Below are 27,818 nucleotides of genomic sequence, written 5' to 3' on the forward strand. Positions count from 1 at the left end.
CGCATACTCCATCTGCATGAGTTCAGTTGTCTTCCAGCTGACGCGCTATAAAAACATTTAGCTGAGTTTTGCATTCTTGTTTTTTTTTTTGTTTGTTTTTTTTTTGGTTGCATTTGATTTGCAAATGTGTTTCACCCTTGTTCCCTTGCCTTAAAAAAAAAAGCAAAAAAAAAGCAAAGTAGTTTTATCGTTCAATAAATTGTTAAAGCCTCGCTACAAGATTACAAAATATCAGCTAAAATGACATCACACACATTTATAGCATGATGATAAAATGGACAAGACTAGGTTCGTATAAAAAGCACTTTATTGCCTTGAACAAATTGTTGCCACGTCCACATTTAAAAAAGAACAAATATATAACCAAGCAACATTCCCTCAGCTATTTGTTTGGATGATTTACTGACAAATAAACATCCTAATCCAACATAATGTGTATTATATTAACAAGTGGCCTAAAGATTATTCTTTGGTGAACTTCAATGAGATGGGTTAAGGCTCTTAAATAAATGCGGTGTGTGTAAAAAAAAAAAAAAAAAAAAAATTAAAAATAAAAGTAACTGAATAAGTAACAGGCTGCATGATAAACTGGGTACACAGAGCACATGCAAGCGAAATAAATATGAAAAATATTACTATGTACTAATATTGCAGCTGTTAGTCGTTGCTTCTTTGGTCTTGGCAGCGACGTGAAGTCAAGCTTTGCTGGTTTTGAGAAGATTTGTTCTTTGGTAAGAATAAGAATAGTAGATTGCCTAAATGTGTAAAAATACATTAAAAACTGTACAGTAAGTGCATGAAAGCGTCATACCACAGCTTGAGTGCTTCGTTTTTGAAAATGCTTCCTTAAAATGATTTAAAACCAATTGAATGAGTGTCGAAAGTATTTGGTTGTTGAAAGGCACTTTTCTGGACTAATATTTCTATTTGTATAAACATGGCATAACTTTGAGGCACTGGATGCTGTTTTTGAAAGTGCAGCACAGGATTAAGAGGAAACCATGTTTGGTCCTTTTTCTGAAATGGAAACGGAGGAAAAGACCCGAGAAACAAGGCAGATGTTGGACCCCGGTCGTCATGGCGACGCATTTTGTTCCCCTTGCCGTTCGTGCACGTTCCAACTTGTTGTCCTACGCGTGGCTGTGGACGGAGATGCTGGACAGGTCGTTCCTGATGATCTCGTTGACTGCAGGACAAAGGAGGAAAAGAAGTGTTTGGATTTCTTCCGTCATCATTTAGTAACACGTGTGTGCATGTAGTTAACATGACAGACTACAGACTCAAACAAAAACAAAAAAGCTCACGAATTGTCGAGGTGGAGGGAATTATGATTTGAATTTTTGTATTTTTTTTCTCCGTGATCGGATTTGATTGCAGCCAGCCGGCTAACTGTTTGTTTGCCGTGGCCTACTTTCCAGCGCGGGACCGTCCGTCGGAGAAGAAACGTCAATGTATCGATGGCCCCGAAAATAGTCCAGAGTGACGCCCCGGGCGACGGGCTTTGGCCAACCGTCGCTTCGACAACGCTTCTTCCTGGTTGACAGAGCAAACTGTTGCAAAGGTACACACAAAGTCTTCAAATGAATTTCCTTCCGGTATGAAACTTCCTACGGTCTTTGGTTTACAGTTGTCCAAGCTGTGGACGGTACCAAAATCATACCGTCTCAAGTGTCAGGGTATTTGCATTTCCGTTGTCAAACCTTGTAAAGTGTGCGAAAGAAAACCTTGCTCCTTTTTAATCAAGTAACAAATAATACTGTATGCAAGTTCTTGCATTTCCATTGTCAGAAGCGGAGAAGGGTGCCAAAAGAACCACATTTTGGCTCTCTTCTGTAACGGTACCGACGACCAGCGGTAGAAAAAATGATAATAATTGTTCAATGTTTATGAGGACACTCGCCTGAGCGTATAGACCCAAACGCATGCACGTAGACGCGCAGGCAGATACACCCACACAAAGAGGCGCACACGCACAGCCGAGGAACTCCCAAACAATTGGCGTGACGGCACCGCCGGCCTTTGCCAAAACGGGTTCAAACAGCAGCTTCCCGCCCCGCGAGCGACTCGAAAACAAACGCACCTCGCCGGACCCGCCCACCTCCTAAATTGAGTGCCACGTTGCGGTCCAGACCGCAAGCCACGAGATGTTCTTGGCCTCGCTTTTCACTGCTCGCTCGCGCGCACACACACACACACACACACAAAACGTTTCTGTCGTTCACCAAACGGCAAAAACGCCCAAAAGCGGCCCATCTGTCGCACGTGCTGGAGGTTTGGATTTCCTGGTGCGCTTGAACGCAACACCGTCCGAAAGCGCTTTCAAATCACACTTATGTCATCTCGCGGCACCGGGCTCGCCCTGCTGGGTTGCCGTTTAACACTTGGCTCGCAACAAGGGACTACTAAATCGGCAAGTAGGAATAAACTGCATATTTCATAAAAATTAAATAAATACGTACATATGGAACGACTACAATACCAAATTCCATATTTAACCAATTATATAAACTACATTAAATTCACTAATGAACAAATACAATATGAAATAGTTGGGGTACATTTGTATTAAACGACAATAAATACATTTAAATAGTTAATATTCAATGAAGCATAATACGTAATAAGATATTAAACAAATGAAATAAAATAATAGATACCAACCAAATAAAATTAACTATTAAACAGTTGAATTACATATTTATGAATCCAATATTAAATAAAAAAAACTAAATCTGTAATATAGAAGGATTAAATACACCATTTATTGAATTCATCATCCATAATATATATTAAATCACTAAAATGTCATATTTACATCAAATATTAAATCATGTTACATATTTAATAAGTAAAACATTAAATAAATACAACTAACTATTTGAATAACATTAAATATATGTAACAAAACAGTGAATAAAATTAAATATCTTTCGCATTAAATCTTTAATAAAAACAGTGGAATATTTCATACATATAAGATTCAATGAATAAATACCTTAAAAATACAATGACATATTGCCTACCTGAAATAATGTGTCTAAATTTTAAAAAATCCGTTTTACAATCAACACGACATTTAATGACAAAGTATCATGAATACTGTTAATGATTAGTAGTCTTTTTAAAATGTAAATATGAAATCATAAAAAAAAAGTATGTTGTATTATTGGTTTCCTCCGCTGCAATAAAATGACTGCGCATTTCGTTTTATGCAAGTTGCAGCTGCTGCAGACAGTTGAAAGGGGGGGAAAAAAGGAGTCTGTTGAAAAGATTTCAGCATAAAACACATCATTTCTGCCCTTTGTCCCGCCACCGTCGAAAGCGTCCGCCTGCGCTATTTTTACTGACTTGTAAATCATGCGCGAACGCCGTTTGGCAGCGCACCGCCTTCGGGGCTCGGCCTTTAGGAGTAGCTCGCTCGTTCGTTCGCTCGCTCGTTCGCTCGTTCGCTCGCAGGCCAGACGGCTTGAGTCGTGACTCGCACTTTCTGCAAGAGGACACCTGTGATTGGACGGCACGCAAAGATGAACGACGGAACGCTATAAAACATCCCGCTGCGTCGATCTGTGAGGTTCTTTCTGGAACTTTCCGGATGGTTGTGTATCATAGACAGTGTTGGGAATAGATGTCAATTATTAGTCGAGTTCAGTGGTATTTAACTTTGAATTACAATACGTTTGCGTTTCATCTTGAAGAACTCTGTGTTTTTAAACATTTATTGAGGTACAATTTTAATTTGAAAAAAGAAGCAGAAGAAATCCAAACACTTGACAATGTTTTTTTATGTGCAGTAACCTTTTAATCCAATCATTATTGGTTGGTTTTCCTATGTTTATGACAATTATATTTAATACTATAAAACTTCAGTAAGAATTAGTTCACTAAATCCTCTGCTGAAAGCCAGTTAAAATCATATTCATTAAGATTTTCTTCTGCCAAAATTATATATAAATACATGAAAAAATGTGCAATGAAATTAACTTAATTTTTAGTTGAGCAGAAAATCTTAAGATTTTGTGCCCAAATGAAATTAAATAAACAAATAAGGCCAATTAAATAGACAATTAAAAATATACTTATTCATGGAATAAAAGGTCATTACATAATTAAAAATACCATCAAAATAGTAGTCATTTAATGAATAGAAAGGTATAGAATTCATTAAAATCAAATTAAGGGGAAAAAATCCATTCAATAATAAAAAAATGCCATTAAGTGAACGTCATTAAGATATTTGAAAAAGAATTGTCAAATAAATATATTCAACAGCTTCATTATCATTATTTATGATATTTCACAATTTAAGTAACTCATGGGAAATTACTACATTATAACTATTTTATTTTGATTATCTCCCCTTCATTGAATTATAGTCATGCTCATTCATTTATATGTACATAATGTATTGGCGGATATATTGTGCCCAAAGTAAATGGGATTTTGTTTTTGCAATTATGACGGTGATTTGTAATAATTTGTGTCAATGGCCATTGCCGTATTAAATTAAAAGCCGTACTTTCGAATTGCGCTGTTGTTTTGGTGAAATGAACTCAAAAGTAAGAGAAAAGTGCAATTCCGAGACAGGCGTGTTGTAGTCCAACTGTAAAAGCAACATACGATATTACATTTTGGAAGTAACTTACCACGCAGGCTGCTTCTGTAGTAAAACACGAGGCTAATTACCGTATATTGTCCACCGATGGAAGTCTTTGTAGCTTTTACAAGGCCCGAAAGGTCGACGTACATTCCCGAGCTGTAAAAATGTCACAGCTACAAAACATATCAAGTGCTAAGACACTCATCGAAAAAACACATTTCAGTTTGAAACGTCCGCCCGCGTCTGACTTTCAACTTAACGAGCTCCGGTCCAGAAGCGAAAGGTTACACCTGAGTGAAAGCGCCCGCCAGGCACCCGACACAGGCTTTAATGACGTGACCGACCACATCGAAATGGCCGCCGGTGAAAACAGCCGCAATTGCGGCCGCCCCCGTCTCCGAAAGCGGCCGTTACGGTCTCGGCGGTAAACGGCCTCGGACCACGACGCCACCGAGCGTGATGTCATGACAATCAACGTAACGAGCCAGACGTCAAACGGGAACGGGGTCCGCTGCCCACAACAGGGACTTGTTCCCAAAGCGGAACGAGCAGGGCGGCTCGTTACGGAATTCTTTGAGTTTCCGTGACACACTTTGTTCAAGTTACAAAACAGACCTCCGTGGTAGGGTACCAACCTCTGGGGTACCATCGAGGGTACCAGTTGTGAACGACCTTTTCTTACTTGCTGTTATTGTACCAAAAGTTGATCTTGGTACAATCCAGCACCCCATCTAATTGGAATTACGCATAAACCCGAAAGAAGCAAACAGGAAGTAACTGCCTGACAACGGGGAGGTGTTCAGAAACAGAGACAAGCAGCATCGTTTGGTATGGAGTTCTTGACCTTTCCGTGTTAAAAAAAAGGTTCCAAAGACATTTTTGCACCCTTGCCATCGCTTAAAGACGCCGTCGACTTTGGGCACCGCCCACCGTTTTTACAGCAAAAATGGAAAAAGACGCCCAAAAAAACTTTTTGGCACCCAGTTTAGGGGTACCAACTTCTGAGGTACCACAGATAAATTTGCCTTTGGGCACCACCAACAGTTTTGATGAAGAGACTGAAACAGTTTGGAATTCTTTGTGTTTCCATATCAAAGTTTGTGAAGAGTACGAAATAGCAAATACTCTTTGGCAGGCCATACTGGGGTACCAGCTCCTGGGGTACCGTCGTTTAAGTTCACGTTGGGCACTGCTCACAGTTTTTAAATCATCCCATCTGAATTCTTTGCGTTTCCACGTCAAAGTTTGGGAAAAACCTTTTGGCAACCGGAGTTAAAGGACCAATTTCTGGGGTACCGTAGCTAAAGTTGCCTTTAGGATTGTGACCAGCACCACAGAGCTCCATTGGCCAGAATCAAACCTTCGCCGTTCGCACGCAAAGCCAAGCGCATGTGCCGCTACGAGTGGCAACCAGGGCAATCGAGTTGTGCGGGGTGCCAAAAGAAACGCTCACCGTCATCGAGGTACATCTGGTCCAGTTCCTGCGGTTCCTCCTTGATGCTGACGCCCAACGCCGGGGGGCCGCCGTCGTCCCGCGCCGAGGCCCGCCCGCCGCTCTCCGGCGCCTCGGCGGGGCTGCCGCCGGGTGAGAAAGGCGCTTCGGGCGTAGACGGCCGGGATGGCGGTTGGAAGCGGCCGGGGGTCTCCTGGATGATGGAGACGTGGGGCGCGGGGAAGGGCGGCGGCAAGTCGTGTAGTTTGGGGCTGGTGCTCGGGGAGGAGCCCCCCGGGTCGGGCTTGGGCGCCGATCTTTGCTGCGTATACGTCAGCTGAGGGGGCGAGTAGGGCTTGGGGTGCGCGGAGAGGCCGGGCCCGAGGGGGGCGCACGCCAGAGGGGCGTCGTAGTCGTCCCGCGGCTCCGTTTTGATGGTCGGAACTGAACAGAAGGATAAGAAGAAGAAGAAGAAGGAGGACGTGAGTCAGCGCATTTGTACGCGAGTGGGCTTGTGGCTAGGATACCCAAACAAACACATGATCAATGAGACCTTGTGTCTGATGACTCATAGGAACGTTGAAGCAGCGGGAGAACAGACGCTTGTTTTCTTTGGGCCCCGCTCGCTCCCGCCGCGTCCAGCGTACGTGAGAAACAAAGGCTTGACACACTAAATGCTGGCTGGACCGGACGGGATTCTTCGCCACCTTTTTTTTTCAAGTAAGGACCTACTAAGCCGTAGTAAACCCAAACCTAATTTCGCTCGCTTCGTTTCGGATTAGCCACCAGCTTGAAATGTGGCGTTTACCTGTGGAAGGCAGGTAGGTGAAGCGCTGGTACTGACTCCGTTTCCTTTTGCCGTTGCAGACGTAAAAGTTGACGTGCGCCGGCGCGGAGGGACGCTGGTTGCGGTAAGGCGGGATTTCCACCAGGAGCATGTTCTGAAAGACAAAACCCACTCACTCAGTAGCGCCCCCCCCCCTGGAATGCTAGAAAAAAAAACGCGCCCCCGCTCCCAGATTCGCCGATTCAAAGGAAATTCCGTGGACGAATCTATTGTAAGACGACGCCCCCAAAAGTCTCAAGGACAATTAGGGAAAAAAAGTTTCACAGATCGACACGAAATTTGGTGGACAAGTGTATCGTAAGAGGACTGAAATTGAACAGGAGGTCAGCCGTTGGCCCGAAAGCAGCCATTGTGGGGCGAATTCTAGGCTGTGCGCTTTGGCGAATTCCTATGAGGGGATTCATAAAAAAAATAAAATAAAAAGGGGCGGGATCCATTCCGGCCGGTTTATAGTTGCTCGCGGCTTGAATTCATCTTTGTGTTTACCCATTTCAATGTTCAATTACTTCTAAATGGACTCAACGAAGTCACATGAAACCAGCCGAGGCTGCCCTTGTAAAGACGAGAAACGGGATTCAAAAGCCCCGAAATGCTCGGCCATCTGTGCCGATTGCGACATTCGTGACAAATTGCCTCATTTCCCAAAATATCGCAGCTTTTAATGCACGTGCCGTACCGCGCCTCTGGGTTTGTGCGCGGAAGTGACCTTCGATGTGAGAGTTAAAGCAGCGAGGAAGGATTGACGCCAACAAAACAAACTGGGCTTTGTAGACAATTATGACTCATCCGGATGCGACGAATGCCATTTGAACAGTAATAGTTCGGAGTAAATCACGACAAATGCAGCGGTGAGGTATTGTGCGTCGCGGGCCAAGTGTTCCGGCACTTTCTGTAATGTGTGCAGAAAGCAGGGAGCAGGTGCAGCGCGTCACATCGAAACGGCCACTATTCCCCCCCTGCTCGTGGGCTCTCCCGCACTCCCGGCACGCCGCGCCAGTGTCGCCGCGAGGAAAAAGGTGGAAGATTAGAGACCAGCAAAGACTGGCACCACGCTGGTCACTAGCTTAAGATTTGGTGTCTTTTAAGGTGCAATATGAGGTCATCTGTTGACGTGTGCGCGCAAAATTAGGTACACTCGTACTCATCCAATCGGCTCCGATAGGAAACTTCTGCCTCGGCTGAGCTAAAAATGCTCACTTTTAATTGACACTGTTGGAACAAGATGTTTATTGTTGTGTCTGTTCCGAATATTTGGACCTTATTCAACTCCACATATGAGGAGCACAACTCCTGGGCACAATGCAGGACCTGGTTTATAAGGTGCAGGTGCAACCGAAAAAAAAAGAGGCCAATGAAGTGTGTCAGGTTAAAACTGCGCTGCACAAACCGATCTGGAGGAGGAGACGGAGATTGTCTACACGGAGTCCGTACTTGTGGACGTGAGGTGTTTTCGACTGCTATTTCGCTGGTACGTGTACGTAATGAAGTGGCCGATGAAATGCGTGAGGTTGGAACTGCAACCTCGCCCGGTTGGACCCGGGAAGCGCAAATTGGTCTGGAGCAGGGTAGAGTTACCAATTTGGTAAATGGACTTCGCACTGTTGGACGTGACGTGTTTTGGACTGCTAAAAGCAAAGAGGCCCCACTTAAACCGGATAGCCCTTGCAGGGTGCACGCGTACCTAATGGAGCGGCTGAAGAACTGCCCGACGCCAGGCTGAGTGGGACCGGTGCCGCACAAACGGCCCCCCGGTAAAATCACCAATTTTCGAAACGGAGACGCGTCTACACTGGCTCAACTTACGTGCTTGGAGGCGTCTCTGTCCACCTTGGCCTCGGTCTCCCAAAGGTGATGCCCGTCTGCAAGAGAGAAGAGAGAAGAAAATACATCAGAGAAAAACGTGCGCGCAAAACGAAGTGGAAGGAGCGCCGCTATCATCATCTGTTACATCACTGATGGAGAAAGCAGCCGGCGACGTCACACCGTCTGACCCTCATGAGCTCATGTCCCCTCGGAGAGAGAAGAAATCTGATGCCAAAAAAAAAAAAAAAAAAGCCCTGAGTCATTCCAAGGAGATGAGCGACATCTCGTGCGGGGCCTTGACGAATCAACTCGTGTGGAATCCCGACGGCAGCTGGCGAGCTCGTTAGCCCGCCGCGTCTGGAAAGTCGCCTCCAACGCGCTCTGGCTCCGATATCCTCCGCGTCACGTTGGGCACTTGCATATTAGAAACAGCTCAGAGTCTTGTATATGCAGCGCTAGTTTGCTCGTTTTTAGAGTTACGGTGTGTGGCCTGGCCGATTTCATTCGATGTTTTTGCAAAATTCGAGTTATGAGCGATATTCAGATACGCCGCAGCTTGAGCGAAGTGAAAGAAATTGAGCAATCGAGGTACTGAAATTGCACTGGCCCAATTAAGGTACTGTAATACCCTCGCACGTGGGCAAGGAGAGGCGCAGTCGGTGACTGACTGTCCAAAGTCCGAGATTCTTACATGCCAAGTAACTGGCCTCGCTCCTGACCGGTACCGCCGTATTTTGCGTATTTAGGGTCAGACTATTGGGAACCCCTCTCAATGTTGTACAGCGGACGCCCGCGTACTCGCGAATCGGCACCTGCGTATTCACCTGTTTGTGTGCACGTATACACACACACGCGTATATTTCCAATGCAATTATGCGTGGATTTTCTGTATTGGCGGTGCGGCGTGGTAGCTAACCCCCGCAAATAGCAGGGGGTCCACCGTATATCCAGACGTATGGAAGAGTCGGAGGTGCCGGGCTCCGCCGCTGGCAGCTTCTGTTAGGGCCGAGAAGCACGGTCCCGGTAAGTTTCCAAACGCGGAGTGGACTTCCAGCTGTCCATGACCTCACTCGCCAAGCAGCTCTTCCTTGGACGAGGACCCCCGAGCCACCGACGACCGAACGATACCTTCTCATCATCTCGTTTTATGCTCTTCTGACACTGTTCCGTCCGTCCTTCCAGTTTCTCATTTTGTTTATTCCCATCCAGGGTCACAGAGGCGCTAACTGCACCCTCCATCAGATCCATCGGCTGTGGATCGCAAGTCGACTGTGGTTTTTGGATTGGTGAGTTCTCCCTTGGACGGTATTGCCCAACCGAGCCTTGTGAACAACCAGACCACCAATGGCTCCCAATATTGAGACAGACAATAATGAACTTTTAATAGGAATAGGAAGGTGGCAGATTGGACCAAAATCAACGGGCCTGGTTGCTGGAATGATCCTCCCATTTGTACCCTTCGGCAAGGCACTGAACGCCCAACCGCTCTCCACTAGTGCGCAGCGTCTATGTTTATCTTGTGCTGGTGTACGCTACGGTATTTGTCACAAGTGGTCTTTGGTCTTTGAAGGTTGTAAGAACAAACAAGGCCCTCGACAGAGCGCGGTCCTTCGCCAAGACCCAACAATCCTGGATTGGAGAGGCACCAAACTGGATACCAGAGACACCCACTTCCTACATATGTCTGAATCGTGACCCACGTCCTACCCTTGCGCAAAGATTTCTGGAAATCACTCGACTGTTTTTTTACCACGAAAATAGCGGTGAAAACCTCCTCGGAGCTGGAGCCGTTGAGAGGGAGGTTGTGTATACATTGGTCTCCATTACAGTTGGATTGATGATGAGCAGGTACCAAATGTGACAGGAGGAAAGTCTGTGAACCTCTTTGTGTATTTCATTTGGACCTCACCCTGTTGTGGTTTTAAAACCCAAACACATCAAAGAGCCTCCTTGCCAATGGCGTACTTCCTTCGTCCAAAGTTCAAGCCGCTGGTCTTCTTGTTGGTTTCTAACTAACGGGCGTCTCCCAGAATCGGCAGTTTTGAGTATGTCACTGAGGACGTCGCGTTTCACGTCTGCATTGGTAAGAAGAATTGAAGGACGGATTTGATAACCGCAGAATGCTCCGGAGCAAGAGGGCAACATCTGCTAGGTCTGTGCTGATCCAGAAGCAGCCCCGCTTTCCTCAGAGCACAATATGTTTCTTAGCTCTCCGGTCCACCGTGCTGGACGGCGTCCAATATGATCCCACGTTCAACACCCCCTTCTCCTCCCTCCTCCCAACTAAACCCAGTGCCCTTCTCCTGCCATAGGCCCTAAAGCTCGGATGCACAATAGTGTACAGTAAAGTTAAGTGTCACGGTGGCTTCATAAAGGGACTCAAACGGGTCCTTGTGCTGACTAATTGGGTCTGGGTGGAGGCACTTCGGTGCTTAGAGTCAAGGTACTGTAAACACAAACACACGAGCTCAAAGGGAACCCTTGTCTATGCTTCTTCCTTCCTGACGCCACAGAAAACTACACGAGAGCTCTCAGGAGATGATGGATGTGTGCACATACCTAACCTCTAACCCGAGCACCACCTTCTCTTAGTCCCAACCTCAAACACCCAGAACCCGAAGACCCAACCCAAATCTAATCCCAAAGCACGTGAACCTTAACCTGACCCTAAACCATTAGCGTCTAACTTTAACACAAACCCCAAGTCCCAACCCTAAATCTAACCCTTTTGACCCTATTCTTTCTCCTCATTTCCAACCTTAAGTCAGCCCTTAAATCTCCCCTAACCCCTACAAGCCAAAGACTAACCCCAACTTTAATCCTAATAACTCTTTGCCCCTAAACCTACCCTATCGAACCCCCTTCTTCCTCCTGACCCGACCCGACCCTGACTGCAACCCCGGCCCTAACCCTAATGTGTTTCCCACAGTGTACATTAGCCCGTACTGGACTGTGGCCGTTGCAATACCTCTTGAGCCTGAACCCTTTTCAAGCCAACACGACATCGTTCCGCAAGTCGACGACTCCGAGCCGGAGGTTCGGTGAATGCATCAGAACCGAACGGCGCCGCCAAAAAGCAGCGCGACCCACCGCGCTCGTCTCAAACGCTAAGGTCGCTGACAGAACCGCGGCGTTCGCTCACGGGCCGATATTTTGGGTCATCTTTGACGGACCGTTCGGCCCGGTGTGATGATGTCACGGCCGAGAACAGAGATTTGAGGTTAGAATTGCTACGTAAAAAAGCTAAAGGCTGACGTCTAGCATGGCGACGCTTCTTCCTATTTAAAAACTGTAAAACAATCGAAATGTACAACACGTCGGGGGCCTTGTTTTAATGACAGATGGTATCGTAATCTCATAACCCACCGTGCGTCTCCTATTTTTTTTCTTCTAACGTCATTCAATTGTTTGTTTAGCGCACTAACAAATCCTCACAAGCCTCCGGCAAAACCCGACACCGGCCAACGAAGCTCGACATGGACGAAAAGGAGCAATTTCCCAAATGGGCTCGCTTATCGGGCTTCGGCGTCGGAAAGGCAGTTCGGGGGAGAGAGACGGAGTTTCAAATTACAGGTAGACGTCTGGCAGAAAAGCCGAGGCGGTCCGCGCCGTCGGCGTTATTTGACGCGAGGCCGACGTCGTCGCCGTTCGCGGTTGCGGAGGAGCAGCTGGAAGAATAACTGGATTACTAACAGTAACGCGCTCCGTAAGGTAGCTTGATTAGGTACGCAAGATCATGTGACGCAAACCAAAAATAACGCGGGGAGGGTTTGAGATGGCAACGTGCTCAGTTTTTTCTGCAGTTTTTCTTTCTGCATCGTGCCGAGAGCCGTTTCGAATCGTTTGACTCTCTCGTGTTACCAAACAAGACAAACAGGGAAAGTCATATGTGGGATATTACAATTTGCCTCCTTTTCTTCACAATGACAGAATTTCTTTTTGATTTTATAGCGCATTTGCATAACTTGCATAACATTTTCGTTCAGGTTTTTAGTCTACAAATAAAAATGATTACAAAAAAAATATACAAAATACGTGAATTCGATTCATAAAAATGGAAATAAATATGGAAAAAAACATAGTTTTTGTCAAAAAAATAGAACCAAAATATGTGTTAATTTCATTGGTTTTTAACAATTGTTAATACTGTACACAATATAGAATTTAAATGTATTGAAAAATATGACGCTGTAGTGTTATTGTTTTAGGTCATAAAATTAAAATGATACATAACAACAATAATTGTTTTATTAAAGAAAATGTAAGAAAGGTGTGAAATATATATACCTGTAAATCAAATAGTGTTCTAAAATATAGAATAATATTGATATGATTCGTCTTAATAATTAACAAGAAATTAACAAATTTGCATGGTTGGTTTAAGTCATAAAATAAAGCTGTACAATAAAAATCTTTGCATGTACAAAAATATTAAATCTATAACTATACAAAATGAAATAAAAATATATGAGATTTTCAAAATATATTCTGTGAATGGCCAGTTGTTTTCCCTTCATAAAATAAAAATATAAACTCAAGCAGTAAATATATGCATGACTAAAACTATATAATACGAAACACTACTCAGAAAATGTCTTTAGTTGGTTCTCATCGACTCGTGTACCTAATGAAGAGGCCTCCTTGAAACTCTGCCGGAAACGTCCGCAAGGTCCCACAAGAGGAAAGCAGGGCTTTCCTCTTGTGTGAGTCACACACGCACACAAACACACACTCGGAACGCTATTTGTCATCCGAGTGGAAACGCGGCGAAGATCGTTGGCCTCTGAAGCAGAAAAATAAACAATCGATGTTTTTTGTGCGCTGGCAGGCGGCGAATGGGGGCGAGCCGTCCTGCCTACGTGTGCGTTTGCAGGGGAAACTCTGACACGCACGCACGCACATGCTTGGCGGCGACGATCGGAGAGGAAACTCCTCCTGGGAACTGCGTAACAATTATATAAGAAGAAGACAACGAGCGGGCTCGGAGGCTTTGTCACGTCGCGAGGAGACGGCTGGGACGGCCACGCGGGACGACGGAAACTCCGGCGAGGCGGCGGCCGGCGCGCGAGGGTTGCCCGGGAATGCGACGCGGGCGCCAAACTCGGGGAAACCCTCGTCAAGGACACCGCACGCCTGCGCCTGCGCCGGGTCTGCCCAGGGTCTGGCCAGGGTCCCAAAGACAGGCGGGTTTATGGCCGGGACATTTAGGTTTCCGTCGAGCCCATGATGGCAAATACGTTTCGGGAGGCGCACCGGCACGAAAAAGCCAATCGGGTTTCATTAGGGTTACACGCCCACGTTTGGCTTTCGGGTCTGGGTTAGGGTTTCAAGGCCGTGACGGTCCGAGGCAAAGTTACGGTTTTCAGTTGGGACTGCAAAAGTCGGGTTTCAGTTAGCATTCCAAGTCCGCGGTAGGGTTACAAAGTAGAGTTTCAAGCCTGATCAAAAGTTCCAAACGATGGTTTCACGTCAGGGTTTCAAGCCCAAGTTCCGGTTGCAAATTGGGACTTCGAAAGTAGGCTTTCAAGGCTTTCTAGGGTTTCGTGTCTGGGTTGAGGTTTCAAATAAGGGTTTCAAGCAAAAGTTAGGGTTTCAAGTCCATGTTTGAGTTAGAAATTAGGCTTCCGGGCTTGAGTTAGGGTTTCGAATTGCATAAAACGATCTGTCACATTTTCGCCTTCTTTGGAGCTCAAATCCATCCCGTTATCGTACTTTTGACGCTAAAAATGCACCAGTCGCAACGGTGGGGATGACCCTTCCTTCCTTCCTTCCTTCCTTCCTTATTTTTCCTTCCTTCCTCCATTTCCTTCCTTCCTCCCTTTTTCCTTCCTTCCTCCCTTCTTTCATTGCTTCCTTCCTTCCTTTCCTTATTTTTCCTTCCTTCCTTTGCTTATTTTTCCTTCCTTCTTTCATTGCTTCCTTCCTTCCTTTCCTTATTTTTCCTTCCTTCCTCATCCCCCGGCAGAACAACGAAAAGGCTTCCCTTGTTTTGGGAAGCGCACGTGAGCCTCGCCCGGCACCCTAAACGTCACGTTTTCACTCCGCCGAGGCCAATCAAGAAAATTGCTGTTTGTAAAACAACCACCGCCACCTCCTCCTCCTCCTCCTCCTCCTCTTCCTCCTCCTCCTCCTCCTCCTCCTCCTCCTCAAAACCCCAAATAGCTCCCAGTCAGAAACACACACACATGCACACACGCGCTCTGCCGAAGGAGGCAATGGAAAGTTGTGCAAATGTAAATGTGCTGGGTTAAAAATACAGCACATTAATGTGCACCACATGTGGCACTCTGGCAAGCAAGGGAGAGATTCTGACGGGAGGGGGAGGGGGACACACGCGCGCGCGCACACACGCACACGCACACGCTCACCTTGAGCCTTCTCCACAAACACCACCTTGGAGTCGGCCTGGAAGTTGTGGCCGTCCAGTTTCATGGTCTGGCCTCCGGGGGCAGCGCTGCTCTCCGCGCTCTGCTTGTCCACCAGGGGCAGTTCCTGAGCCGACCTCTGGGCTGCAAGCGAGAGAGCGGCACTTTCAGACGAGAGGCCGTCGGAGACGACGTTTGGGATGTCCTCCCAGACGCGCGATGATTGAAACGCTCTCACGGTCACTCGTGAAATGCTCTCGGGCGTCACGCTGAAATCCTTTCGCGATATACTGAAATCGTGCGGTGTTCGTGCGTAAGACAGCATTTCACGAGTGCGCGTGAGAGCCTTTCGGTTTTGGTGCGAGTGGTCCAGTAATTTGCGAGAGTATTTCTGTAGTGTGTACAAGAACATTTCTCTCGTGTGAGAGTATTTCAGTTTTGAATGGGACTGTTTCAGTAGTGCGTGAGAGAGCATTTGTCGTGTGTGTGTGCACGCGTGTAAGTGTTTCCATTTTGGATGTGTGAGAGTATTTCAGTATTGAGTTTTTCCAAAAGTTGGCCAGAATGTTTTAGTTGTGTGTGTGTGTGTGTGTGAGAGAGGATTTGACCTCTCTCTCTCTCTCTCTCTCTCTCTCGCTCTCTCTCTCTCTCTCACACACACACACAGCTCCTGTTTGGAGAAGGAGACGCCCGCCCGATCCCCAGGCGGCCCCGAGCATCCCGACGACGACTTGAGCTTTTGCTTTGTGCGCGATGATGGATGTTTGCTCCTAAATATTTACTCCAAGAGTATTTCCCCTCTGCGTGACTTCACTCCTCGTTTTCACCTTTTCACTCCCCTGCTTTTTTTTTTTCATGTAAACTCCCAAAGGTCTCGCCTGAATTTCATGTCGGAAATGCGGAATTTGACTTCTGTTTGACTGCAGTTGAAATCGAGCAATGCGCAGGATTAAAAGGTCTTAAAGAAGACAACTTGGAAGTTTCAAAAGTAGGGTTTCAAATGAGAGTTTCAAGCGGGTGTTGGTGTTGCAAATTCGCATTTCAAGGCAGGGTTTCAAATGAAGGTTTCAAGCAGAGGTTAAATCGAGTCAAGTTTATTTGTAAAGCTGTTCATCTCTGAGTCCGAAAGGGCTCCGACAGTTGACAAAGATCGACGACCTCCCCTGAACTATAAAACCCCCGATCGGGCGAGGACCCCATTTTGGGAGAAAGAAAGAATCCTTGAGAAGGGACCGCAGATGGAGGGGGTCCCCCTTCCAGGATGGACCACACTGCAAAGGATCTCGCGTGGGCACCATTGATCTGGCGCTAAGAGGCACACGCAGGTTTTGGAGCGACACATGCTGCCATCCAAGTGGCGTCTTTTTCAGGGGCGCCCCCGCTGAGTTCAACGAGACAACGCCAAGCCACGTCCTGCACGTTTGACAACAGCGTGGCTTGCCCGTGGCTCAGCTTTAACAACGTGACGAGGGAATATTTGAACATGAAACATTGCGTCTTTGTAGAGTATTCAATTGAATATCTGTTCAAGAGGATTAGCAAATCATTGAATTCCGTCCCAACTGAATTCTGTTGTATGAACGGCACCAGGAGGAGACCGAGGGTCATTGTACCTTCGGCCGTGTCGTGGAAGAGAATCAAATTGTTCTGCGTGTCACTATATGTCGCTGGCATAGATCGACGAAGAAAGATGCACACGCGGAAGGCGGTCGCAGGCGCGAGCGGCACTCACAGCACTCGATGGGGTTGGACGCGGCCTGCAGGGACACGGTCCTGCCGCCGGCCTGGTTGACGTGCACCCGGAACACCATCCGCACCCGCGTGTTCTTGCGCCCGATGTCGGTCTCGCCCTTGCGCAGCTCAATGTCGGAGTTGCGCAGCTTCAGGATGCCCGCGCAGTCGATCCTGCCGCCGCAACGCACAAAGAAAGACTGCCTGAAAAAACAATGGGGCTTTCGGTTCCGATAGATAGATATATATGTATATTTATATATCTATATATATACCCGTATAGCAATATGTTAGCGTTTCAAGCAAAGCTTAGGGTTTTAAATGTCAGTTAGGATTTTTGAACAAAGATTAAGGTTTCAAATTTGGCATTTGAGCCGAGGTCAGGGTTGCAAGACCACGTCATGGTTTCAAATTGGGGTTTCGAGGGTTGGAGTCTCACGTGGAAGCTTACAGAATCAATATCGGAAATACCGAGTCTTGACTTGGTTTCGAGGCGGCTTCGGTTGGGAAAGGGGCCCCGTTCGAATCCCGGCGGGCCGCGTGCCGAAACGTGCTAACGTCACCCGTCGGCCCCGCGACACATTGTGACGTCGCGACGCGCGTTAAACGCTGAGGAAAGAAAAGTGCTGACGCCGTCCAGACAGAAGCTGCGAGTTTGTAACGCGAGAGGCTATAAAATGAGAAGGCCGCGGAATGAGAACACCACATGTCTTCTGCGTGTGCGTGTGCAGTGTAGCGCACACGCGCAAATGAAACGCATCAGCGCTAACGTTTTGCTACTTTTGGCCTTTTATGAGAGAAATGATTGAAAGAAGTACACAAGTACACATTCCAGTCAGACCGGCAGTATATTTACAAGTATATAATATATATATATATATAAATATAAGTATATATTTACAAGTATGTTATGCTACATCACATCTCGTTTTACTTTTGTGAACGGTACGCTAGTTACGGAATAGGTTTACTGCGCATTGAATAGTAGAGCATGATAAGGTACAGTATAGTTAAATATCGTATATCATATGGTAATGCATCACGTTATTGTAGTACAGTAGCGAGTATATAGCACTGTAAAGTAGATGGTCATGTAGATACGTGGTAGGCCATGATATTGTGGTACAGGATAGTATAATATTTAGTAGATAGTATATTGTATGGTCAGCGATAGAGTGGCTGTTTTATGCGATGCCATAATAGTATGCGACACTACAGTATAGGATCGTATGCAGTAGCTAGCATATTGTACAGGATGGTTGTGTGGGGATTGCGAGGTGCAGGAGAGCCAAATATTGGCTCGAGTTGGACTGCGTATGGTTCGGCGTGGTGGATAATACTGTGAAATATAATCTAATACAGACTGGCGTGGCCCAATAGTACAATAGTACGGCGCCGGTCGCGTACGCGCTCTTACATGGCTCGCATGTTGTTGTCGGGCAGCAGCGGAATCTCCAGCACTTTGGTGTTGTTGTTGCAGAGCGCCTCGTGGCTCGGCGTCGACACGGTCTTGCCGGTGATGCGGTGCACCTGGTAGAAGGCGTGCGGCCGCAGCAGCCGCTCGTCCGCCGTGCCGATGAACAGCTGCAGCGTCAGCGGCTCGCCGGACACGTAGCCGCGCAGCTGCCGACGAGACCACAGACGCGCGCCGCCCGTTAGCGTGCCGACCCGAAGGAGGAGACAACGAAAGCAGAAGAAGAAGAAGAAGAAGAAGAACCCCCCCAGCGGGCGTCCCCGTGTCATCACTTGGATGCAGTGCCTCACTTCAGGGTTCCGAATACCAAGGTTGCGGGTTTTAAACATTAGGGTAAGGGTTTCAAAATGGGGTTAGGGTTTCAAATTAGGGTTTGGAGGCTTAATTAGGGTCGTCAGCAAGAATGAAGGTTTCAAATGAGGGTTTCCCAACAAAGAACTTCTTGAGCGTGTCGTCTCTGCTTCTTCCGCCAACCGTGCGGAGCCCGTTTGGACCCTCGCGAGAGTCTCGCGCCGTTGCTCCGGGGGGGGGGTTGCAGCTGAGCGCCGGGGGCCCACGGGGGGCTCCCGTCTTCGTGGCCGAAAACGACCCCGTCGGGATGGAGACGTACGCGCTCATGTTGCTGCCGCCGCGGGTCGAAAGCGCTTCCAGACCTCCCCCGCCCGAGTCCCCCGGACTGGGAACGCCTAAGAGAGACTCGCACCCGGGCCGCTACAGGCATGGAGTCCAGAACAACAACGCCGCTACCCCGAGTCCTCATCGAGCGTGTTCGGCTGGCCGCTCGAATTGGAAATGACATTTTTTTGTTCTCTCTTTTGTTCTTTCCATCCCTCCATTTTCTTTGACCGCTTCTCCTCACGCGGGTCGCGGTGGGTCAAGGTGCTTATTTGAATGTTTTTATATAAATATATTTTGTTGACTTATTCTTTTTATTCATGCAATCTGAAAGAAAACAATGTCACGGTCTAACAAAATCATCTAAAATCCACAATTTTTTTTATATATATATTTGAAAATCTGCAAACAATGACAAAAAGAAATTGTGCAGCTTTTACTATAAATTCTTACTCACTTTTTGTCAACCAATCAGTAGAGGGCTCCGCCCCTTTGGGTACCACACCCAGTGCTACTCGTACCGCAATTGCCGGGTACCAAAACGTAAGATACTTTTATCTGACTTTTGAGTAAGATACTTTTTTTACATTGCCGCCCAATACTTGACTCATAATAACTAACGAACGACGCGAGTCTTACGGAAGCGGCTTGAAAAACAGAAACAAATTTTTGGGGGAAAAATGCACAGCGGTCAGCAGAGTCGAGCTAGAGAGCGAACGAACGAACGAACGAGTTGCCTAATTACAAGCCGGCGACGGAGAACGCTGGAATCGACTTTTCGCTTAGCAACGTGTGATTAGCAGGAGGATCCCGCTGAAATGCTCGCGCGCGTGTTTGTGTAAGGAACGGGGCCGCTGCCTAGCAATGCTGTTTGTTTAAGCGCGGTGTCGAGCCAGCGCTGCTGCACATTCGACAACATTCGAACTTTTAGGATCAAGTTTAGCTAGTTAGCTCAAGCTTTGCTTGAAGCAACCAACACAGTCCACACTGACCATTCTATTACATTTGAAGTTTTTTTTTTTTTTTTTTTTTTTTTTTATGTTGTAAAGTTCAAAGGATCTAAATAAAAATACAAGTGTAATGAAATTTCAATTTCATTATAATTCATTTCTCGGTTTTGTGATATAATTCATGATTGGGAAAAAAATAAACACCCAAATGAATTATTTTTTTTTTTTAGCTTTAAGTTTGAGAGTGTGTTTTAAATTCAAATTCATAAATTAGAAAAATACAGTTGTAATAATTAGAAGTTTCAAATAAATGAAATAGAAATGGAATTGTAATTGAAGTCTTAGTTTGACAGTATATTTTTTTATTCAAGTAAATCAAAAATAAATGCCATAACAATAAATTATTCTGTATTTTTTTTAATTAGAATAATAAATCAAATATAACTTCTGTTTTGTTTTAGGTGTGAGGATATTGTTTTATATCTGTATAAGGGGAAATCAAAACATTAACAAAAAATGTAATTGTCATTATTGACATTTTTGAAATATTTTCAACACATCTGATTTTTCGGCAAGTTGAACTTTTTACATGTAATATTCTTGATCCTGAGTATATTAATCACTGTGGCCATAGGTTCTAGTTTGGCATTGAATGACTTTGTAACGTGCGTTACTGCCACCCGCGGGACTGGGGTGGAACAACTAACACTCGACTAACTCGCACCGTTTCTTTTTATGTAAAATATTACACTTGCTGCTCAGTTAACAGACACATTTGCCACTTCCCGCAATTAAAGTTAGAGTCTCGGTGGGGGTTCGGCATTCTGGTGAGCGATCTTCTATTGCCGTGCGGCCGAAACATCCCAAAGTAGACGCATGAACACGTACGGGCGTTCATGCGTCACGGCCGCGTACGATCCAGCTGACAACGTTCGGCCGGGGCAATTAAAGGTCGGTTAGAAGTTTGGGTGTGACGCGGGGCCGAGCCGCGGCCCCTCCCGACTCGCTCGTATTATCGCCCACCAGAGGAATGCCGAGACTCCGGCAGCTCGAGGCACCGACGAGGGGGAGGAAAACGACCAGATGAAAACAATCCGAGCGGTCACGCTTTTCACGTCACATGATGGTTGCCGATTTCTAAATGGAATCAAATGGACAAAGGCCAATATTCCAAAAGGAAATGAGCAAAAACCGCTCATGACTCCGACATGAGAATTGATGAATTGGTCATGTTTTTTTTTCCGACAGGTTTGTTATGCACTCAAAATTGTCTTTGGTGTTTACGAAACATCTACGGTCAATTCATGTAAGACCCAAAAACGCGCGAGGTTCATCGAAGTCGCCTAATTGTCTTTCGTTCGGGTTAGCTGAAGTCTCTAAACTGTCTTTTGTGGTGACGGAAACGCAAACGTCAGGCTCATCCAACACCAAAATTACAAAAATATTGCAAGTTTATTCAAGGCGGAACCGTTTTCCAGGGTTACAAAAACTATACGCCTCTTTGTTTTTCATGTTTACGAAAATTGCTCATTACGTTCATTTAAGGCTCGAAATCGTCTTCGACGTTAGCCTAATAGCGTAAAAGTCATTTTTACCTTACAGTTACAATATCAATTTTTTTTTTAAAAAGCTAAGGAAGGACTTTTTCTTGTTTTCCGAAAACGTTCAAATATGACTTGGGCAAATATGCTATTAGGCTAACAATTTTAGGGAAGTAGGTGATGTGCGTCAAAGCCCAAACAGTTTTCCACACTCACTAAAACTTGACGTGTTGAGGACTTTAAATTGTCTTTGATGTTGACAAAACTGCAGTTTAGCATCGCCGAAGACTCGAAATTGCCTTCGTTGTCTCGGAAAACTCGAGGTAGCTTGGACGAATGCGCGCGCCGCTCGAATACGAGCACTTTCCTTTCCGCCGAGCAGCGTTGCGTTCCGTTTTCGAGCGCGGTGAGCGACGTCGTCGGGCCCGCGCTGGCGTACGCGGTCGCGGCGGGCAGCGGTGGCCGACGGCATCAGAAAAGAACAAAAAACGGCCGACGCTGCCCGGTTGGATTCTGGAAAAGGGAACCGCAGCAGAAAGCTCCAGAATAAACGAAGGGAGGTGGGGGGGGGGTCGAGAAGCGGCTCGTCTTCTGTGTAACGAGAAGGGGGGCCGCCTCGTCCGAGGCTCCCTCCGACGCGGCCCGAGCCGCCTGCCGCAAACGTGTGTGGTTTCGCCGCGATGATGTCATCCATCGCACACGGGAACTTTCCTAAACAAAGACACGTCTGTGCGGTGGCGGAAAAGGAAAGGAAGGGGGGGAGGGGCGGCGTTTCGGGGGGGGGGGGGGGGGGGGGTTTGTTTTTAAAGCAAGAACACTCTCTCTTTCACTGCCTCGTGTCCTTAAATTGTTAGCACCGACGCTCATTTAAATAACTCAAAGATTGTCATTTCAATGATCAATATGTCGGATTTTGGCATTCATTTAGTTTAGCTCATTATTGTGATTCATACGGCAAACAAACAAACATTTTTAGAAAGACAAAATGTATGAAAAGTTCATTGAAAGTTACGAAAACGGTCATCGAAAACGTGAACGGCAGCTTTGACAATTCCAAATTGTCTTTGATGTTGACGAAAACGTACGTCAAGTTTGTTGCCGACTGGAAATTGTCGTGGATTTAACGAAAACGTCAACATCAAGTTTGTTGACGATTCCAGATTGTCTCGGAAACAGCTGACTTCCGTTCGGCACCTGCGAATTCACCTTTTTGCGAATTTCTTTTTAAAACATCCACCTTTTGTTCGATGTAATTTCTCCCCCCCATTTTTCGTATTCTTTTTTAGGGCGGGGGGACCAATCCCCGCCTATTCGAGACTTTTTGTTTTGTTTTTTTTCCCCTCCTCTTCACCGCTACTTTCACGGAGATCGATCATCGGCAGATTTACGCCTCGAGGGATCGGTCCGGCCCGGCCCGGTCCGCTGCAATAGCCTAAATTGTATTCGGTGTTTACAAAAGCACAGACACGAGGTTTGGCCCCCGACTCAAAATTTTCCGGAATCCGTACGTTAGCACAGTTCTGAGATTCCGGTTTTGAATTGGGGCTCCGGCTTCCTCCCACATCGCAAAAACGCGACACGATGCGAAACCGTCCACTGATGTTAGCGCGAATGTTGAAGGCTTGCTTGTCTTTACGCGCGCTGTGATAGACCGGCAAAAATCGAGCGAGTGGCGCCATAAATCTTGCTCAGTCGCAACATCTCGGTATCACTGCAATGCATTATGGGAAAGCGGTCCCAGTTGGCCTCTTCGGGTTGCTTTATGACCGGGCTGAGGTCAGCAGATTGAGGAAGCAGAACATACCTGGTATACACACTCATTTGCTAATGTGACGAAGCTGGCGCTGGTCTCAGAGCTTAGTCTTCGTCGCACGTTGGTGTGTGCGCGTGTGCGGGTCTTCGGCAGCCACGTGGGACGCAATGGAAAAACCAGCGAGTCACCCTCGTCTGGACAGGAAGCCGACGGCCGGCCTAATAGCGTATCCCATTCAGAAATGTGACATCTTTAAATAGCTTAACACCGCATTTTGACACACCGGCGACAAAGCTGGCGGGGGAACGCGGCGGGCGCGAGAAGGGGCGAGGTCGTTCGGTTTGACGGACGCGCCGTCTGTGTGTGGGTCACGTCGCCGCGGCAACCGGGAACCAGGTTCAAGCCGAGGAAGAAGCAGCGCTTTTTTATCGGAGCCCAAAATGGTCAAGGAGGGGAGAGGGGGCGGGGCGAGGCGAGGCAGGGGGCGGGGCGGGGCGAGGCAGGGGGCGGGGCGGGGCGAGTAACTTCTGGCTGTGAAAACTTCGGGCACTCGAATTAAGCGGGTAGTTGGGAGCAAACAAAAAGTACCGGAAACCTCAGTAGACCCAGAACAGGTCCCCGGACCACGTAGCTGGAATAAGTCACACGTATCGGTTTGCTTTCACCCAGCAATAAACGTTCAAGAACCTTCCGGAGTGTGACTTCTTTCACGCCCGATAAATGACACCAAAATTCTATTTAGACAATCGAAACGTAGTTAGCATTGAAACCTGATTGTGTCCTATACGTGTCCTCCACACAGAGCCTCCATCTTTACTCGGAACTTCAGCATTTCTTGGTATTCTACTTGCTGGAACTCAAACGCCGCTGTGGCTAATTCTCGTCTTACTTGCGTTCGGGACAGATCCCTTGAATATTTCTCGAAGCGTTGACACGGGGAATCGAAATGTCCGTAACGGAACTAAACACCCTTCCAATCCGCTGCGGACCCGACCCCGAAGGTTCGGGAACCCTTAAAACAAACAGGGTCTTCTTTCAAGCCAGATATTACCACTGAACTCCATCATCTTCGGGTCACGAAGGTCCCGACATGTCAGGTTTTCGAGGTTCCGAACAATTACGTCCAAATTTGTGCGACATCTCTGCTGCCGTAGGCACTGAACTCCTGCAGTCCAAACACGCTGCTAGCAAAGTGCGAAACACGATTCTGGTTCCAAACCTGTACGACGGGGTGTCCTCCGCCCAGAGCCTTCACCGCCCCCCTGCTGCCTTCGGTCTCGTAGTGGGCCCGGTGGTGGGATTTGGGCTGCACTTCGATCTGTAGGCTGTAGGGTCCCGAGCTGGACGGCAGCTGCCAGTCGAGGGCCGGCAGGGACGGGCTGCAAAAGACGAGAAATGTGTCGTTTTCTTCAATGGATTTGACGCGCTGACGTTTGCGGCGCTTCTGTACCTGACGTACTGCTTGGGTTTAGACCAGGAGTACTGGTGCTGAGGCACGTCGAGGAACCCTCCGCAGTAAGCCTCCTTCTTCAGGAGAAGGCGGTTGGGGGAGCGCTCGTCTCGACCCAGCTCCCCGGACGTCAGCTCCTCTCCGCCGGGCTCCAGCTTGAGGCTGACGGCGGGGCCGTGCTCCAGGCCCGTCCGCCGGGCTTTCACGGGTATGCCTTCGGCCAGGTCGGCCATGCCGTCCGTGCTCAGAGCGTTGATGGCTGCCAAGATGGCCGAGTTGGTGTATTGGTTGGTGTTGGGCAGCCAGGACTCCTCGGTGACGCTGAGGCGGGGCGAGGTTTGGGGTGACGGGCCGAGCGAGCGGTTGGGCGAGGGCTGGTAGTGCTTGTGCGCCGCCCCGCCGCCGTTGAAGCTGTACTTCCTCTTTGCGCCGCAAGGGGAGTTGGGCCTGGAGCCTCCCCGGCCGACGAAGGGGTCATCCGTCACGCTTGTGCGGGGTGACGTTGCGGGGGACTGTCTCGGGGAACCGCCCGGCAGGGCCAGGGTGGAACCCTTAGGGGAGACCGAGGGCGACTGCCAGGGGGAGTTCTGCGGCGATTGGTCGCAGTTGTACGAGAAGCCCGACTCGTAGGACGACGCCTCCGACTGGCAACTGCGGGACGAGACGCTGCTGGCGGGACTCAGGCAGCTGGGGTCCCGGTAACCGTCGGCGCTGGGGAGCGTCAACGTGACGACGGAGTTGACGCGCTTGGCCGCCGGACGGCTGTCCTGCTCCGCCGCGTCTTCGGGGAACTGACCGTAGGCCGTGATCTCGATGCGGGGGCTCTCCAGGGCGGGCGCCCCGTTCGGACGGACGGAGTAGTAGCCGGCGGCGCTCAGGTCGTCCCGGCCGTCGAAGACGGGGGCCTCCGAGACCGAGATGACGGGGCTGGACTGGAGGCTCAGGTACTGCGGGGCCAGGCGATGGTTGCCCAGCGGGAGGGAGAGGCTGACGTTGGGCGTGTAGCCGTACGCGTCTGGAAGACAGAAGCAATCATCTCAGAAGGAATGTTAAAGAATGTCAAACAAAGTGAAAATGGAAACCAAAAAGGCTTCAAAAGTTGAGCTGCGGGTTTCGTCGACATTTGTCTTACGTTTACGTTGCGTCCTATTCGTTCCAGTTTGCTCCCTGCAGCATGAGCACCTAACACTGGGATCTGTCCAGCTCCGAGAACAATGACACAGAACCTTTCGAATCGTTCGAGCGGTAGAAATGGAGACCAGGCGGGTGGGGGCGGGGGGCGGGGGGGTGACACATTCTGTATAAAACTAAAGAGTAAAAATAAACTCCGTCTGGCCCATTACAACCACACCCAACATTGTTTTTTTTTTTCCTCATTTAACGACGTGTCCTGTTTAATCACGCCGTTGCAAAGTGTAACACTCCAGGAACAGTCCGTGTTTTTGTCGTCGGCGGTGGGGGGCGTCCACGGCGTCCCGTGCGTGCCAAGAACATCGGCCGGCTCGAGAGGCTCCCGTCTGCTGTAAATGTACATGACGTCGGCGGCACACTGAAACCACAATGAGGTTTCAGTGTGCTTTTTTTTTTTTTCCACGCAGGCCCGAACGACGACATTTATGCCGCCGGCTCAACGTCGCGACGAGGTGGTCGCCGTTTTGTACTATTCAAGACGCATTCAGAGATTTGCTCCGGAACGCATTATACGTGTTGGACGATTATTGCAGATAAACGTGCGCAAAGACCGAGAACTATGTCGTATGTAATTGTGCCGTTACAGCGTTCAACTCTCTCTCACCGTTTCAGTCTTCCCGATTTTGGGGGGTGTGGCGAAGACGGAGCCCAGCGACGCACTCGGGAGTCCGGCACGAGTGGCCCTCCCCCGCTTTCAAAGAACACGAGCGCCTGCGTTCCCATCGGCGGTTGTCCGGCGCAAACGCAATGCGCTGTTAGCTAGCGAGCGACGGCTACACCCGAATATACATCTTCCCTTCGGATAGTCCGCCGGCACGGCCGCTGTAGAGCGCCTCGTCGTTGGCTGTGAGTGTGCGCGCGTCAAGCAGAGAAAGACGGAAACGTTTTATTTTTCCCGTCTGACTTACGAGCCGGCGCGCGGACCGACCGGCGCTCTGCATTGGTGGGACCGCTTTCGAGGGCCTCGTCGTCAGGGCGCTGAAGCGGCGTCCCGCCAGGATTTAGTCCAGCAGGTTTATTTTCGCGACTCAAAACATGTAGTCACGCGTACACAGAAGAAAGTTATTAAACGAAGCAGAATCCATTTTTCTAGGTCGTAGTAGTTTGGCGGCGCAATTGGTGGACACGCCCACAGCGTTTGAGAGCGGAGTGGAGGGCTCCGTTTTTTTTTTGGGTCGCCATTTTAAAGCCTCTTTTTTCATTCTTGCCGATTTTTTGAAATCATTGAAATTTGGTAGGATCGGTAGCTAGACATTTCTTTTCACTGTACGGGGACCCGAAACTAGACTCTTTTTGTAAGCTTTTTGGAGCTCGAAAAGGTGCAATACATTTTCAGACGGTTCGCTGGGAGCACATAAGGCAAATGTTTTGCACTTAAAAGGTAAACACAACTGAAGTGGACTTAACAGATGTACTGGACTGGATTGCAAAAAAAGTCCTTCTGTGGCGACACGCCCGCGACCCGCGTGATGAGAAGCGCTACAGAAAACGGATGGATGGATTCTGTCACGTACCACTAGAGGGAGCCCGGGCAGCGCACTTTGACAATCTCTGCTATACGTGACATATTTGGGGGGGGGAGACCGAAAAGGAGGACCACTGCGTGTCTACTTGTGCATTGAACTCCGTCATCGACACGTTTGGAGTCGCAAACTTTTCGGGATCTCGAAAAGGTGCAAGAAATGGTGACAAAGTCTCTGAAACTCCCCACAAGGACGAGAAGAGCTTTTCCCAAATTGCACAGGGCCCACTTCTGATTGGCTCACCAATTGTCCTAGTTTCTTGCTTGAGCGATTCATTCCGAAGGGTCGCGGCTTTTAAAAGGATTTGTATGTGACGTGTGTTTAAAAGGGGACTAAATGCACCACGAAAGCGCCTCTGCGTTTGCGTCATCGACGCGGCTGGGAGCGCGCCAAGTGCCACACGGGCATGTCAAATGTGCCACCGGAGCTCGGAAAAGTGCATCAACTATCCTACAAACACACACCACAGTGAAAACTCACCCTCCTCGGCTGATTTCATCATCTCCTTTCCGAGCCCGGATCCCAAAAAAAAAAAAAAAAAGAGAA

General features: G+C 48.0%; 1 protein-coding gene across 1 annotated transcript; it reads right to left on the reverse strand.

The window, feature by feature from the left end:
- Positions 1–289: 289 nt before the first annotated feature.
- nfatc1 (nuclear factor of activated T cells 1) lies at positions 290–27,786 on the reverse strand. Its single transcript, XM_061664318.1, has 10 exons — positions 27,753–27,786; positions 24,559–25,573; positions 24,328–24,487; positions 18,193–18,398; positions 16,777–16,949; positions 15,048–15,188; positions 8,680–8,735; positions 6,838–6,970; positions 6,051–6,473; positions 290–1,186 (listed from the first exon to the last, which is right to left on the reverse strand). The coding sequence occupies exons 1-10, from the start codon at positions 27,772–27,774 to the stop codon at positions 1,131–1,133; spliced, it is 2,385 nt and encodes a 794-aa protein (XP_061520302.1). The 5' UTR covers positions 27,775–27,786; the 3' UTR covers positions 290–1,130.
- Positions 27,787–27,818: the final 32 nt, after the last annotated feature.

The sequence above is a fragment of the Phycodurus eques genome, chromosome 20, assembly GCF_024500275.1.
Source record: "Phycodurus eques isolate BA_2022a chromosome 20, UOR_Pequ_1.1, whole genome shotgun sequence".
NCBI classification, from domain to species: Eukaryota; Metazoa; Chordata; class Actinopteri; order Syngnathiformes; family Syngnathidae; genus Phycodurus; species Phycodurus eques.